This window comes from Nothoprocta perdicaria, unplaced genomic scaffold, assembly GCF_003342845.1.
Source record: "Nothoprocta perdicaria isolate Ctin4 unplaced genomic scaffold, notPer1 scaffold_80, whole genome shotgun sequence".
Classification (NCBI taxonomy): Eukaryota; Metazoa; Chordata; class Aves; order Tinamiformes; family Tinamidae; genus Nothoprocta; species Nothoprocta perdicaria.
Genome location: NW_020456088.1, coordinates 979,419 through 996,805, shown reverse-complemented (window position 1 = coordinate 996,805; position 17,387 = coordinate 979,419). Strand labels below are relative to the sequence as shown.

General features: G+C 49.7%; 1 protein-coding gene across 1 annotated transcript; it reads right to left on the bottom strand.

Annotated features, from left to right (window-relative positions):
- Window positions 1-939: 939 nt before the first annotated feature.
- WDR86 (WD repeat domain 86) lies at window positions 940-16,553 on the bottom strand. Its single transcript, XM_026051936.1, has 6 exons — window positions 16,391-16,553; window positions 13,336-13,477; window positions 11,046-11,478; window positions 5,157-5,292; window positions 2,215-2,318; window positions 940-1,305 (listed from the first exon to the last, which is right to left on the bottom strand). The coding sequence occupies exons 1-6, from the start codon at window positions 16,551-16,553 to the stop codon at window positions 1,087-1,089; spliced, it is 1,197 nt and encodes a 398-aa protein (XP_025907721.1). The 3' UTR covers window positions 940-1,086.
- Window positions 16,554-17,387: the final 834 nt, after the last annotated feature.

Here is a 17,387-nt window from a genome sequence, read left to right as displayed (position 1 = left end):
GCTCCTTTACACACACTTATTCAGTGTGTGCAGCTCTCCCTTCTAACAACCTGGGTGCAGTTTTAGGTAAAATGCAGGGTCCCAACCATCCATCCCGCTCCATTGAAGGCCTCCTCCTTAGCACCCCTAAGCAGAACATGAATAAAACCAGTTGTGTGGCTCCCCCCAAGCCTTTCCCACAGACCCGGCCGGGCAATCAGGCCGTAAGGAGCAGTTGGGCTCCAGCACCAGCTCCTCCGTGGGGACCTTCGGCCTCCATGCAAGTGCAGTTCCCAGCCAGCTGCTGCTACCGAAGCTGTGATTACAGACACCACAACTGCCAACCCCTCCGAGCTGGTTTGGATTGTTTCTCATGCTGAGCAAGGTGCTGCTCGACACTGCAGCCTCCAAGCCCCAGCAGTGAAGAAAAGGCAAGAAATGTTTCCAAAAGAATATGTTTAATTTTTTTTTCCTTATTCCATCCGTTCTTAACTGCTGTGCATCTGCAGCCACCCAACTCCCCTCCCTCTGTATGAGAAGAAAACAAAACCTAGATTGTTAACAGTCTATAAAGGCCACCTGTTTATTACTCCACTCTAAAATTAAAAAATAAAATAGTAGTACAGCATTTCTATCTGCTGTAGCACAGAATAAATAAGGCCATAAAAATAAAAACCACGTGGTTAGATATTTTGCACTGATGCTACAATGTACCTGCAAGTAGAAAAATAGAAAGAACCCTTGTTAATTCATGGCTCAGTGGTTATCAGTGAGGGATGAACATGGAAAAAGACTGGGAAAAGTCCCCTTGGCTTCACTTATCCAGTCCAACCTCAGAGTGGCAGAGAGAGCTCCTGAGGTGCCTTCCAGCCTGAGGTCTCCTGTGATCCTGAGACTCCCTTCTGGTCTAAATAGGCTTGAGCTCCTGCTTGCAGGGGCAGGATGGCACCTGAGCCGCCCTCCTGCTCCTCCTGCTGCTCAACTACCTGCAAAGGGGCCCCAGGAGAGAGGCCGGAGCGGAGCCTGAAGGGAGGTCCCCGCGCTGCCCTTCCCGTCCCGTCCCACCTTGGGGCAGTGGTAGCGAGGAGACAGAAGCTTCAGCTTTGGTCACATCAGTTCCACGGCCTCGTGGTCGCCGCGCTCCTGCTGTACGATGCAGCCGACCTTGTTGTTGAAGAGGCGGGAGAGGCTGCCCTTCTGGGAGCCCCGGCCCGGGCCCGAGCGCTCCTTCTTCAAGCGCCGCTTGTTTCTCTTGCATATTCCCCGGATGTCCCAAATCCGCAGCGTGCCGTCGTGGGAAGCTGTGTACAAGAGCTCGTTGTGGACCTGCAACGACAGGGTCACGCTTGACACCAGCTCCAATCACCGCAGCCAAAGCATCAAACAGAGGCTGGCCCTAACGTTCGCCGCCTGAGAGCTCGTCGTAGGAGCAATCACAGCATAAATGAATATATAAATCATCACAGATAAATGAGCCCAGAAGCTGCTAGAGAGGAATGACACGTAAGGGAGTCGGGACTCGCTCTGCAGCCACTTCCCAGGGCCTTAACAAATAAACGGTGCGAGTGATTTATAACTTAAAGCTGCTGGCAAGGCAAGGGGGAGCTCAGCGCTGGTGGGAAGCTCGGCCCGGGTTCCTGACAGCTGGCTCCAAGAGCTGCGGAGGCACCAAAGCAGCACGAGGGGCCAGCGGGGGCCTCCAGGGCCGGTCTGTGCTGGGGATGGGCTCCAAAATGGGTGGTCACCAGTTGCTGGACCATGCAGGGAGGCCCAGGGCATGGGGAGGACAATGCTATATGTATATACATATACAAACACACACACACATATATATATATGTGGCTTCCATGCTGCATAGTGCATTGCAATTATTTCCCCACGTGGTCACACGTGACGCCAGGGGCCTCACAACGCCAGCCCCTTCCCTGCCCCTGCAGAGCAGCAATCCCCTCCGGCTCCTCCAGGCAGAGACTTGTGTAACTGACCTCAAAAACCTCCCAGCAGAGACACCCAACGGACCCTGGAGACCCGTTGCGGGGCTCCCTCACCCTTATGAGGGCAAAGGCTTTACAAAATGACAGAAAGGAGGGTTTAAGTCCAAAACATGTTCCCTTCCCCTACAGAAATGTTTGGTGTGAGGCACGTGGAGGCCGGCTTTGCCAGCCCGGCTCCCACGGCACGAACGCGGGAGCGAGCGGCGAGGCGAAAAGCGCAGCCCGTGGGGCGGCTCCTTACCTGGATGCAGTTGATGATGAACTTGTGTCCCCGGAAGACCTTCTGCAGGACGCCGCTGCGGGGGTTGAAAGCCCTGGCGCAGGCGTCGCCGCTTCCCGTGAACACTGCAAGGCAGCGCAGGGACAGGGAGTGCGGCCGTGGGAGCCAGCGCCGCCCGGGAGCAGGGACAGGGAGAGCAGGGCAGCCCCGGCCCCCACCTCAGACCACTCTGCCTTCACTCACCCCAACGGGCTTGGGATTTTTGTTCATGGCTTTTAAAACACTGATAGACTGAAGCTCCTGCATACATCAGCACCCCACATGTACCCCAAACGCTACATAACTCTTTTCTTCCAAATATACTTCACTGTCCAAGCAGGCTTGAATAATTCCAGCTTAGGCAGGTTTTCCATTCGTTCTAGCACAGGGTCCCACTTGTTATGACAAGGATCTTGGTCACTTCTGCTGCAGTGTCAAGCAGCACAACTGAAGTACCTGAACATCTGCAGAGGAACCTGAACACCTGCACAGGAACCTGAACAGGGACCCTGAACAGCACAGGGACCTGAACATCTGCACAGGGAAGCTCAGGCCACCCTGATGGGCCACTACCCTCCCCTGTGTCAGTAACACGACATCTGCCCCTTTCAGGACTAAAACATACCATTTTTTCACTCCATTTTAACCAGAAGATACTGCCACTAATTAGGGCCATCTCAGAAACGCTGCAGTTAAATCTCGTGCCCTCGGTGGGGAGCAGCTTGCTGGGCTCCATGGATGTTTTCAGCTGGGTGGATTTATTCAGCTCAGTCCTGTAGCTTGGGACCACTGTAGGCGGCAGAGCCTTGAAGGGATCCGTGTCCAAGCCCTAATCTCCGTTTTGGAGCACACAAGGTGTCCACAGAACCATTTGAGGGTTTGCACCATAACTACCAAGGGCTTGTGCTGCAGGAGGTTGGTTTCGTGTTTCTTTCTGACTGTTCATCAGGTTTCATGAGAGTATCTGAACTTGGGCCTGAGGAAATTCCCCAGCACCTCAGGGTCTTCAGAACTGCTGCATCTAAAAACTCTGAGGCAATATTGAACATTTAGGTTGTTTGCTTAGCAAGGGCCCCCTAATGCTGGCCTGTTTTAAGGATTAGAAATTGTCTTCTTGAAACTCTTTTTTTCCCCTCACTTACCCTAAACTCTGCAAGTTTATAAAGAAATAAAACTGCTCACAGCACCGTATTCCCTGTCCCTGCATCCGCAGCTGGCTCCTCACGCCAAGCGGCCACGGGCTCCCCGGCTCCGGCTGCACCCGGAGGGCATCCCCAGGGAACAGTCAGCTGAGGGAACCTCCTCATTTTATTAATCACTTAATATCCAATTCACAGGCGCGGGGCAGGAACCCACTAAGGCCCTTTGCACTCTGCGCCTGGCAGTTGATTTTTGGGGCCTCTCCCAGCTCTTCCCTTCCGGCAGCTCTCTGGCTCTTCCGAGCTGTCGCTCCAGACTTGAGAAGTCTCCTGCACATCTAAGTTTCCAAGAGGAGCTCTTATCTAACCTGGATTTAGCATTTCAGTATATGCTTATATGCAAGCAAAGCCTGCAAAACAAATGCTTTATTTTTATATTTTACTTGAATTTCAGAGCTTTGGGAAGGGAACGCTTTTTTAAGGAAAAAAAGCATTAACTGAATCCACCTTTAACTGACAAAGCATCTATGTAGGAGACAAATATCAAACATAATATCATTAAGTAAATTAGATTAAAAACTAGCTTTCGTATTTCCCATGCTGTTAATTACACAGACAGACCGCGAAAGGCCACAGAAACCACCACTGTGACGGTTCAGTTCTCAGCTCTGCGCTCCCTGCACGAGCAGAGCCGCTTGGGAAACTCCCACTCGGACATTTCCTCTCATGCTCAGGTTCTTCCAGCCCTATTCGGGCTGCAGCCTCCTTGGGCAGCCAGGCCCGGGCACGGATCCCACAGCAGGGCCAGCCCTGGCACCGCAGCGGCGTCGCTCCGCGCTCCAGGGCCGATGCCAACGTGACACATGCCGGGGAGGACATTTACACTGAGCTCTTTCTATCACCTTTTCAAAAGATAAAGAATCCAATTGGGGTGCTGACCTGTCCCCCGGGAACAGCAGGCACTTCTGAAGCTGCTCTACCTGCGGCGTTTCTGAGGAAGTGAAAATGCCTCTGCTCACACGTTTAGACGGTGAAAATGCCTCTGCTCACACGTTTACATGGTGAAAATGCCTCTGCTCACACGTTTAGGCAGTGAAAATGCCTCTGCTCACACGTTTAGGCAGTACCTAACAACCCTGTTTCGATTTGGATCTCAAGCTCTAACTATAAAGTACCTAATCATAGAATACAAAATTTTTAAAGGATAATTTTCAAAAATTAAAATGCATCTAAATTGCAATCAGATGGGTCCCTACCATTTATCCATAGTGCTTTTTTTCCCATTTCTCAAGTGGATCAATCCAATTTTCCCTGTTTGACACCCCAGTACTTTTGTGTTCCTTTTGATGACCTTGCAAACCCTTCTGTTGCATTATCAAGATGCTCCTCACGGGGCTGACTACTTGCAGCAGTATCAGCTGCACTGGCTGAACGAGGGCGTTATGGAAAAATAATGCAAGTGTTCGGCAGGGGAGGGCAGTGGGAGAGAGGAATCTTGGAATGCAGCTTTCTTTTGAGTCCAGGTTTTGTGCAAGGTGGTTTCTGAGCATCTGGTCAGGCACCTACTGACTGCAGGAAGGGCAGGACCAACCCTGCAACGTGCAGCTCTGGAGGCCAATCGAACTGCAGGTTCTATCAATCACAGCTCCATCAGCAGCCCACACACAGTTCAGGATCCAACCCCAGCTTCCCAAGCCTTCAGTGTTAAGGATTCCCTATGAACAACCTCCGAGCAAACATCCACAAGGAGATAGGACAGGGCTGAATGCAGGAAAGGCAACTTACAGATGCCAGCGTGGTATTTCAGAGTGCTCACGCTGTGTTTGTGCGCCTTGTACGTCTGGATTCGCTCCCCAGTGTCTACCAGCCAGCACTTCACCGTCCTGTCCGCGCTTCCCGAGTACAAGTGCCGGTTCACTAGCTGAAGGGAAGAGAAAAAACCATCAGCCACCGGCCCCGGGCACCGTCGGGGGCTGCGGGCGCCCCCAAAGTCACCGATCTGGACTGAACAGCCAGTTATCCAGAGCAAGGGCCAACAGGGAGGGATGGAGAGGAAAACCAGCCTTGTTTTCTTCATGGTCACGCTGGGATTTTGGGCCTAAAAAGCAGCTTCCAGGTTGCACAAGATGAGAACGTCAGCCCTGGGGCAGCAGGGAGGGCTTCACTGAGCTTCACAGCGCTCCCCCGCTTTCCAGAATTATATGTCCAATTATGGATCCACAAAACCTCCAAAATCGAGTGTGGTTTCTGCAAAGCACAGGGCGCCGGGACACTACTCAGGTCACAAGTCTGGATTAAAACGAAACTTCCAGAACAATTCTTCGTGACAAAGGGAGTAAATTGAAAATAAAATCCCACTCAACACAAAGCACAGTTCCACGGAATTAGTCTGCATAAGGTCAAGATTTAGAGATATTTCTTCCCCAAAATCGTTTTGTATCTGCATTCCTGCAATCTATCTAATGATTAAATAATCTAATAATTAAAAATAATCTATCTAATAATTACATCTAATGTTTAAATAATGATTAAGTAACGAGTCTCCATGTCTTCTCCCTCATCCTGGTGGCTGGAGTGGGACAAGCCTGCCCAGACGCCCCAAGGACGAGTGGGGTCCCCCTGCCCTGGGGCCAATCCACCCCTCACGTAAGCACCCAAGGGTGGGGGGTTTTATTGCCATGCAGACAAGATCACAGGGAATGGCAAAGGGCAGAATTCCCGTCCGCTCCATGCACGGGGGCCATGGTGACACGGAGGGCAGGGGCCTGTGCATCGCTGTGAGCGCGGCCCCAAGCCTGTGCGCCAGAGCATCACGCTGCAGGGGCTGGGGGACACGAGGCCACCGACGCGGCGGGCTGGGAAGGCAACGTGGCCTTTCAGGGCCGGGCTCAGGCCGGTCGCCGGTACCAGCCCCACGGAGCGGCCGCTCGGGGAGTCCTGGCCGACTCCGAGCGTTTCTGTTCCCAGCATCTCATCATCAGCGAGGAGGAACTTCTTCCCTGTGAGGGTGCCAGAGCCCTGGAACAGGCTGCAGAACGTCCCACAGAACGGCGGGAAACACCAAGTCAGGACCCCCTGCAGGCCCCCGTCGCTCTGCTGAACGGTACCTTCGGTGACGCTGCTGCTTTTCTAGGGCTAAGCGGGCGCCTAAACACCCAGGTGAAAGAGAAGAGCAGCGGCTGGCCTGCGTTTGCTCCCTGAGGTATGAAGGGGTCCAAGGACACGGTCTGACCCAGCTCACAGGAGCTCCCGAGGGGGACCCAGGGGCGGGCTGGGAGCCCTGGGGTCCCCGAAGGCCCCGCGCTGCCCCCGGCTCCCCACTCACAGGGTCCCCTTTGTGCAGGCCTGGTGGGAAGGGACAGGCACGGCCGGGGGTCACAGTGGCCCCGCTGTGGGCTCCGTGCTCACGCGGCCTCTCCTTTCCAGGGAATTTCCCAGCCCCTGGGATGCTGAGGTTGGCGCCCATCTGCATTCACCCACGTGGAGTCCATAGCACCATAATCCTGGGCCTTTTCTTTTTTCCACCTCAAATCCACCTATCCCCTATCCAATTCTCTATTCCTCAGTCCTCTCCTTATTAGGGAATGCAATTTTCACGTGATTTCCAAGGAAAGATGTAAACCTTCACTCAGCATTTCCCAAACATACTGAAGTCTGTCAAGTGTTGGTTTAAAGACCATCAGTGGACACAATTCCGTGTCCTAATGTGCTATTCAAGGCTCTGTTTTCCTTGGCTGGCTTTAAGGAAGCTTTGTTCACCTTGGCTCATTTCCCACCAACGCTCCTGACAGGGAAACACGGCAAGGCAAGGTCACCTGCAGCACAGCCCAGAACCCACAACATGCAGAATGTAAATGCTGAACAAGTTACTCATTTAAACATTAAAAAAATCATATTTTATGTAGCTCTGAGCTTGACTGTAGCCCCTAGACTCACCACTGCTCAAATAAATGAAGAGAAATCATCCCAGGGCTTATTGGGAACGTCCCTACTGCTCCACAGACTTGGTGTATATAAATGTATATATGTATATACATATGTATATAGCTTAAGACCATTTTTACCTGTATGAATGCCAGAAAAAAAAAGCAATGGAGGTGTTTAGCAGGTCTCTCAACCTATGGTTTATAGGATGGACTTTGCTCTCCCAATTCACCTTTGCTCTAAGGCGTGATTCACCTCTCACACGAGGGGAGGCCTGAGCCCTCCAAGCAGGCTGGGAACTGCGGGCCGGTTCCCAGGAATGTGAGCTCCCGGCATCAGCCCTGCTTCCCGCTGCGGGGCCGGCATTCCCACAACCCCGCCGCTGGCCCTGCTGCCCACCGCCCCTGCCAGGTTATCAGTCACCAACAGGGGCCATCTCAAAGGAGCCTTCACCTGATTTAGCCCTTTGGGAGCCCTGCAAACCACGTTTGTTTTAAGGAAAAAACCCCTCTGTGGGCAAGAGAGGTTGGGTTTTCTTCCCAAGACTCCATCTAGACTGAAATCTCTGGTCAGATCATTAAGAAACCTTTTTTTTTTGCTAACTTCTCTACTCTAGTAATGGTCAAAATAATGGTCATAATTCCTTCTTCTTTCCAAAGAAGTGTTTGATGCATCCATATTTATATTCCTCTAATTCACCTCCTCACCATGAGATGAATTATGCAACAGACAAAAGTGCACAGACACAAGTGCGTGCACTTAATTTAATTGCTAACTGGTGTGACAGGAGGAAACATTATGGCCCTGTGATCATTACAGCTCCGGGTACAAACAGAGCCGAGGCGACGGCTTTGCCCAAAGCAGCCTGTTCTTCCAGCCACCTTGGAAAGGCAACCGAAGGGAACAGTCCCAACAAAGCACCTTTCTGAGGAGGATTAAAACAAGTCCTTGCCCATCTGCAGCCCCTGTTGCAATTTTCACCCCAGTAGGGCTGCTTGCGGTGGCATCCGCGCCACATTCCAAGTGGGATCGCTTCTTCCCGCTGGCTTTTGGCAGGGTGGTTTTGCTAAAAGTGCCCCAGAGGCTGAGCAACCAGCGAAGGACAAAGCGACCCTTGTGCCCACGCTGCAAAGCCCCTTTGGGGATGTTTGTAACGACGGCCACAAGTAAATATTTAAGTCAGGCCTATTCAGCCGCGTGCAGGCAGTTGTGTTTTAGAAAATACACGCTTCATTATTAATTAAAAATACTGGTCTTTAGCCAGGCCTGGAATTTTCGAGTGGGAGAACTAGACTGGCCTATGTGACTGTTCCCAGTCCTTTCCTGTTGCTTTCCTGTTGCTTCCTACAAAATCTCAGCTCTCGTATGCAGGGGGAGCTGCCAGACCAGGGTACCAGAGGGAACAGTTCAGGTTGCCCCACGGCTTGTTCCTATTAGTAACTACATTCAGAAGTTAGGGAAAATACGGTCTCAATATCCAAACCTCTCTTGTAATGTGTCCAGGGCAAGAGCTCACGCTGCATTTCTCACATTTTTTGAAAGGGCAACCTCCCCTGGGCTCCTCGCTTTGCTTAAATAAAACAGAAATAAGTTTTCATTCTTCCCTTCAGTCTCTTAACATTGAGTTTTATGCAGCCAGAGAACAACGAGGCACCTTCAGCTGGTGGTGCCACCTCAGCTCCTGCAGGACAAGAGTGTGAAAATGAGGTGCAATTAGTGACTTCTCTGCCATGAGGACACCGGATGACTGCCAAGGATTACAGCTGCTGCTGGCGAGTGCAGCCCACAGGCACCTCCAAGCCCTTCCTGATCCACAGGCTGAAAAACACAGCCCTAACTCACTGCCATTGTCACCAAGCAGCCCTGGGCCACAAAGGCCCTATGAGACTTTGGGGAAGACAACAAGCAAAAATTTAAGAAAAGAAAGAAAAACAGGCCCTATTCAGGAAGTTTCCATTCTGTTGTAACAGCTCTGTGGAGATGCTGGTGATTGAGCCCTTTCTAAAAGGAGCAAAATACGCTGTGGGCTGCGCCGAGAGGCAGCCAAGAGGAACAGAAGGGCCAGTGTTGCACCCAGCAAAAGGAGGGAGGAATCAGGGAAGCTGGGCAGGCTGCAGCTATTCAGCTGCTTAAGCTGGGGCATGTTGTGGAGCCCCAGGAACTAAACGCTCTCTTTGGGGGCCGTATGTCCCTCAGCTGGGCTCTTGTAGCCTCGGATGTGAAGCAGTGCTGAGAGAAGGGCCTGGCTCCCGGTTAATCACAGCAACAAGAAGAGGGTTTGGCCAAGGCAGCTGACAAAACGCTCTTGGCAGCAGGAATTGTGTGTGCTGGGAATCGCTCGGGTTTTCCACATGGACACGTTGGGATTGCTTTTCTTCTCCCCTATGGAAAGTGCTGTTTGTTTCAGACCACTGTATGACTCCGTGCTCGCAAGCGCAGCGGCTTTGCTCATCCATGAGCGTTCAAAGGGCCCAGTTGAATTTCTCAGGCTTCTGGGAGAGGGTTTTGTTCAACAATTTGAGTAAGAACCCAATTAAATTCAGGCCAATTCTTCTGCTGCCAAGCTGTGCCTTGGAGAAGGGTTCCAATTAAGCAGCAAAAACATAGCGTGACACTAAAAACAGCAACGGATTTACTTGAGCACCCTCAAAACACATTGCCACAATATCCTAAAAACAAGCTTGAACACTAGGAATTTACTCAAGCAAGACCAACATTATCCCAGGGCAACATGATTTAGCTTTTTCCCCTCTAAAACTGAAGAAAAAAAATCACTTCCTGCAGTATTATTGGGTTTTTAGTCTGCTAGTACTGTCTGGGACTCTTTTCTTTAGAACCAGGCAGCCTTTACCAAGCAGCTGTTAAAAATGCCTCATCTGTCCTCTCTAAAGGAGAGCAATTTTATTCCCTAAAAAACAAACAAGGAGAGTAGCAATAAACCTACTGCCTGCTGGAAGTTAACACGGCACATGTATTCACAAACATCTAGGCTTGCTGACCTGACACTAAGTTATAGACCATCATATAGCTCCTTTAAGTCGTCCACCAGCATTTTCTGGTGTATTATGGAGTTTTCGGGACAAGTGCTTGTGCCAAACTTCCCCTTTTCCTTCTCCACCTGCCTAACCTCCTCCTCTCTTCTGCAGCATAACCAAAGGTGGCAATGGTCACCAGAAGAAAATGCAAACAGAGGAAAAGAGGATACAGTTCTTCAGGTCACATTGTATTTTTCACCTCTCTCTCTCCTTTATTATTTTCCTTTTTTTTTCTCATCTATGCTCTCTTTTTCAATCTCTTTGCCCATTCTCTTCCTCCATTTTTTCCTTTTCCAGAAGGTTTACTCTGATTTCCCCTCTCTCCTTAAATGACCCTGCGTCTCCCTCCCTGCATCAACAACTGCCCATGTTATTTTTCTTCAACAACTGATGATCCCAGGTAAGCAATTCTATTCCAGACCAGTGCTCCCAGGCATGGCACAAATTAATTTCAGGTTTTAGGAGAATTTTACTGAGTTAGAAACTAGACTGGATCAGCCACTAGACACAAAGATACCATGAAGAATTTTAGGGAAAGAGGAGTTGTTTCAAGATACAGAGTGCTGTTTTTTTGCTTCTATATGAACATTTAAGCTTAGCATTTATATGCTGTCTCATAAGAGTTTCTTCCATGGATGAACACCCAGCTGAGACTCACAGTGGTTAGAAGAAAGTCACCCCCTCGAACAGCTCCTGAAGAATTCTCCTTTCTTACCTCCAGACAAATTACTGATCCTTGATGCTCTTTAAACACTTTCAGCTGCTCCCCAGTGACAATATTCCATGTTCGAATGGTATAATCCGTGCTGCCAGAAAACAGCTCCCTGTTTGGTGCGTCAAGTATAAGGCATAAGACAGCTCCAGTGTGTCCCAGCAGAGTCTGGTAGCAGCGCCCACTGGACACCCACCAGACCTTAACAGTGCAGTCCGTGCTACCTGTCACCAGGAGGTCCCTGCTCACTTTTTCCTCCTCTTCCTCCTCCTCCTCCTCCTCTTCCAGAACATCCTTGGAGGAATAGTGAGCTAAAGTCAGGACACAGTTCCGATGGCCCCGGAATTCCTGGATTTGTTTCTCCTTGTCCACGCTCCAACAGCGGGCCGTCCTGTCGTAGGAGCCACTGAAGAGATAGTCTTTGGCAACTAAAATTCTGAAAAAAGTGTAAAGTTTACATGTTTGTATAGTGTTTAAATATATGTGTTTATCATTCTTTAATAACTAATTTTGTCACAATTTCAATGCCAAGAACATTGAAGTGCAAAATGACAGCCAGACCCCTACATCTACAACTCTGATTCACCTTTCCTGTTTAAAACACATTATATCTGTGTTTTATGTGTACATAATTTCTAATGCAAGAGTTTCTTATTTACGCTTTTGAAAAAGGAGGCCCCTTATTTAGGGGCCACACTGGAGTACCCTTATTTAGGTACTCCAGTGTGGACATTGTAGCTTTGCACATTCACATATTTCAAAAATACTTTCCAGTCTGCACTAATAAGTATTTTCCATTTTTCCATGGGTTTATATAGTTCTTTTTGATTATTTTACAGAAAATCACTTATAAACTGACCTATGAAAACAGCTTAGAGTTATAAAAGAACCTGTCTGTAACTGATATTCTGCAAAGCCAATTCCATCATCATACAGACAAATTGCAAAAATATTAAATAAGGTAATGCCACTTGGCCCAGGATCTCAAAGAGACTAGAGCAAGAGCATCCTATTCACTGTACTCACTTGAGTGCAAGAATTCAACTTACTGGGCCCTCACAATAATAAGTTGTAGATGGACAAAATAGGTAACAACAGAACTATCTCTACAGTTCACCTTTCCATAATGGAGACAGGGACCACGACAACCCCTCTTCTTGGTCACCCAAAGGGACCTCTGAAACCTTTCAAGCTGGGAACAAAGTCGTCTACATGGAGAAGACATTTCCCATTTGCTAATTTGAGCAGTTTGTCAGACCAGTGCCAAAATACAGGCAGAGGCAGCCTTCTTAACTACTCACAGAATATGTCATACATGTTTTCAGTTTAGTAAAAAAAAGGGGGGGGGGGGGGGAGAAGTCCTCGACTGCACTATTTCTGATTAATTAAATCCATTCTGATTACTTACAGGCACTTTAAATTGACAGGCCAGTCAGTCGTGCACGATCACGACTGAGATTGTGACTCAGTTTGCACTCAGCAATCTCAAACTCACTTTGCACAAGCAGCAACAGTGCTTCTGAAAAGGACCCTCCCTTTACCCCTCTCACTGCCACAGAGGCTCGATGTGATGTTTTGAAATCGGTTTATCAGAATCATCCATCAACTGAACCCTTTTAGCTCATGGAATCCCATGCCTAGGGCTGCCTCCCATCCCCCTGTCATGTGCCTTTCACTTCTCTCCTGTCCTGTGGATATATTAGCATTGTTGCTAGGATAACCAGGCACTACAGCACAGAGCACGTGTAGGTCACACTCAATGCTTCACACAACCCATTTTATCAGCGTATCAGAGTATTTGTAAAATGACAATATCACGGAATCCCAGAATCCCACAATGGTTGAGGTTGGAAGGGACCTCTAGAGATCACCTAGTCCAACCTCCTGCTCCAGCAGGGACACCCAGAGCACGGGGCACAGGGCGGCATCCAGGTGGGTTTGGAGACCTCCAGAGAAGGAGACTCCACAATCTCCCTGGGCAGCCTGTGCCAGGGCTCTGGCACCCTCACAGGGAAGAATTTCTTCCTCACATGGAGATGGAACTGCCTGGGTTTCAGCTTACACCCATTGCCCCTTGTCCTGTCACTGGCCACCACTGGGAAGAGCTTGGCCCCTTCCTCCCTACATTCCCCCTTCATGTACTTATACATATCAATCAGATCCCCTCTCAGCCTTCTCTTCTCCAGAGAAAACAGGCCCAGCTCACCCAGTCTCTCCTCGTACGATACTATAATATAGGTGGTTCTGGGAATTCAACAGGGTGATCCCACCTGGATGTCTGCGCGGAACCAACCTGTTAACAATCGACGTGTGTCCCCGGTAAACGGCCAGGCACTGGCCCGTCCTCACATCCCACTTGCGAATGGTGTGGTCCGCGCTGCACGTGAAGGCCGCCTCGTTTTCCAGGTGGCAGAAGGTGATGTAGCTTTCATGGCCTAGGAAGAGCAAAAGGAAAAAGGGAAGCTTGATCCCAGTGCAAGTAGAACAGACTGAGCAGGCTTCTCAGTTGAACTGGAGGAAAAAACGCAACGAGTTGAATTTGTCACATCCCGAAGCTCTGGTTTCAAGTGTACAATCGTGAAAGGACAACGTTTTTAATCCGCAGTGGAAAACTCCGCTCTGCTGATACAGAGAAGAAGGGAAAGAAGGAAGCTGTGAAGTTTTACCAGTCAGGAAGTTAAATGGTTTTATAAAAATATACAGAGCTCAATTAGTATTAGTATAATAAAACTCAGCTTACTGGAGTTTAAAACCATTAAAAAGGAAAAAAAGGCTTTAAAAATAAAGAAAAGGTTTTGCTTCTTTTTCTGAAGCTGAAATAAAAGAAAAAAAACCATTGCATTTCATCTCAACCTATTGATTTTCAGGGCACACAGAACAGCATGAAACTAACGCAAGAGAATATGAAAAAATTGTTATCATGAAGAGACATCAGACTTAACAGCAAGTCAGCTTTACTGTCCAAGCTGAATGAAACACAAATGAAAAAACAACTTTTAGGAAGCCTTTATGTCCTCCCCCCATTATAACTGATACCAGGAGAAAAAAATAAAGTTTCATATAACAGTATATCTTTAAGGAAATAACACTGAAAGAGAAGATAACGGCATTATTATTTATACAGCGTTCAAAGTGTACGGGGTCTCTGAAGTTAGTATAAAAACATATAAACAGGAGAAAAGCAGAATTGTGAAAAATGAGATAGTAAAGAACTTATCTGCTGGAGGCCTCTCCTTTCCTATTGCTTATGCCTACACCTTCAGTCATTTCTGTGCAGTTCAGTCCTGAACTAAAATCCTCTCAGAGTTTTCCAAAACAAACCAAAATTGATTTGCATTAATGACACCTGGAAATCCTCCTTTCTGAAATCAAATATTATTATTCAGACATAATAGCTGAGAGATGACTAGAAGAGAGATCATAAAAGAGAATTAATAAAATATACTGTCAGAATACCTATATATCACAACCTTCACAACCAAAAGTATGTGTTTATTAGCCGCCTAACAGTAAATTGTACCTAGTTTCAGCTGGCATCTGGGTTACCTGCAATAAAACACATACATGACAGGCTCCAGAAACTGAGATATCTTCCAGATGTCCTCATAATGAAAGTCAGGAAAGAAAAAGGAAAAGGAAAAAGGAAAAAAGGAAAAAGGAAAAAAGAGAAAAGAGAAAAAAGAGAAAAAAGAGAAAAAAGAGAAAAAAGAGAAAAAAGAGAAAAGAGAAAAGAGAAAAGAGAAAAGAGAAAAGAGAAAAGAGAAAAGAGAAAAGAGAAAAGAGAAAAGAGAAGAAAAAAGAGGGATGGTTGTAAGAGTTAACAATGAGATACGACACTCTTGTTGCTGCCAGTCCATTCCAGACCAGACCCACTTGTAAAAATTGTTACCATCTGAGGGTTCATTAACAACAAATGAAAAATAAGTCTGAAGGCCCTCAGTGATCAGTGAACTAGAATTCCCATTACAAACACACACACACAGTCCTGTTTTCTCTTAAGGAAATTCAGCAGATGTCAGAGATTAAAACAGATCACCAGGGCTCTAAGTGAACTACACCCATCCTCACTTTTTTTGGGGGAAAATTTTCTACAAAGCAGCTTAAATGCGGCAGGTTTCAAGCACCAGGATTATTTTTTCTCGGCATCATGCAGCCCTGCTTGGAAAATATCAAGAAAACAATTTGATTCCTCCCATGGAGTCTGTCAGTTGTTTTTTAACCATCAATAACCCTCAAGCCACATGATGGGCACCAAAACCCTTGATGATAGACGAGGTCCAGTGCTCATCTGGTCCAAAAAACAAAAAGCCATCATACAAGATGCTGCTTATGCTCTGGTGGAAGCTGGAAGTGCTCTTTGTGCTACAGCTATAGTCTTGTCATAGCTACAGCTTTTAGAAAAAAATACATAAGAATTGTGTGCATGCATAAATATAAAATATATACAACAATCTCATCTCGTGGACCTTTCACAAAGCCTGAGCATTTCACCTGACCAGAGTGCTCAGAGACTTAGCCCAAATGCTAGGGCCAGTTCACAGGCCAGACTCTGAATTTTATCCAATACTCATCCCTTTCTAGCAAAGAGTTAATGGGTGGTTTAAAAGGATTTCCAGCCCTGAAGCAAATGCAGTGAGCTTTCCAGCAGACTTAGGGATGTGAGGACAAAACAATATAGTTAAAGACAAACAAACAGAAAATTCACATTTCCTTTTGGAAGGAAAAAGCATCGGAAACTTCCAAGAGGGTGGGAGTTTTTGCTGCCTGAAGAGAAAAAGAACATGAGTGTGGGAGAACACTCGCACGATCCTGGGGCCACATTCTGGCTCCTGGATGCGCTTTTCTGCAGCGTTTCACTTTTCTTTGCAACTATTCAGGAGTTACTGTTGCAACTTGTGCAATCGTTGTACAACAAGCAAATTGCAAGCTTTGTTTCAAATGTTAAATCAATGGGGAACAAAAGAGCCTGGCTGCTCTGCGTTTGACACATGGAGATCCTACGTTCTATGGAAAAATAAATCTGATTTAGTAAGGATCGCTTCCAGACTTGTGAGTAAAGAGCCTCCAAATAAAGACCAGCTGGCAAAGGAGATGATTAAAAGATGAAAGGGAAAAAAAGAGAGAGAAAAAAACTTGACAAAAAGTCGAGATTTGATGAGAATCGGAGCCTTCCGGAAAGAGGCAAAGTGAAGCCACGGCTACGCTGCCCCTTTGGCAATAAAAGGCTTTATGTCACCGCAGCGCGGGTGCCGTCTGGGGGGCCCCGGAGCTCCCGCTCGGCACCACAGGCGGGTCCGAGCGGGGCAGAGCCGGGGCCGCCCCGGGGCCGCGGCGGGGAGCGCGGTTACCTCGGAGGTGCCCGTGGCACTGGCTGTCGGCCGTGCTCCAGAGGCGCGCCGTGCCGTCCTCGCTGCCCGTGAGCAGGCGCTGCCCGTCGGGGCTCAGGCTCAGCCAGTTGATGCCACCTTGGTGCTCGGCGCAGACCTTGAGGGCCGAGCCGCCGCTGCCCATGGTGGCGGCCGGGGCGGCTCAGCGCCGCGGGCCTCCGAGCGGGGCCATCGCCTCGGCTCCCCGGGGAGAAGCGGCGCGGCCTGCGGAGGGACAGGGGTCGGGGGGCCGTGTCCGGCGGGGATGCTCCGCTCCGCGCCGCCTCCTCGCGCTCGCCGCCCGCGCCCCGTCCCGCTCGCGCGGCGCCGCTGCAGGGCAAGGCGCAGCCGCCGCTGACATCTGCTGCGCCCTCCTCCCCGCCGCGCCTCATTTTTAATTACAAATAATAATACAAATAATTACAAATAATAATAGTATTAATGATAGAAGGCGGTTCGAGCGCAGCCCTGCGCGCCGCAGCCCGCCTTCCCCCATGGCGGCTCCCCGCAGGACCCGCTCTCGCGCGCAACCCGCCCCGCCGCGGCACTCACCGGCGGCCCTGCTCCGCTCCGCTGCCCGGGCGGGCGGCGGGAAGGAAGGGGAAGGCGGAGGAACCCCCCGGGTGACGGGTCCCTCCCCGCCGCCGCCGCCGCCGGGCCCCGCCGCGGGGCGGCTCTGCCGCCGCTAGGGCCGCGCGCGGGCTCCGCCCGCCTCCATCTTAGCGCCGCTCCCTCCCCCGCGCCGCCGCCGCCGCCGCCGCCTCAGGGCGGGAAGCCGCGGTCGCCCCGACACCGTCCCCGTGCCCGTGCCCGTCCCCGCCGCGCGGCGCCCCCGGCCTCGCCAGGAGGTGGGGGAGACTCCCCGGGGCGGGAGGCTCCGAGGCGGGAAGGGGAAAACGGCCCCTCCTGGCCCCCCGCGTGGTTTGGGGCAAAGCAGGAGGTTTGGGGCAAACCTCCTGCTTTTGGGCACCCGCGGGCA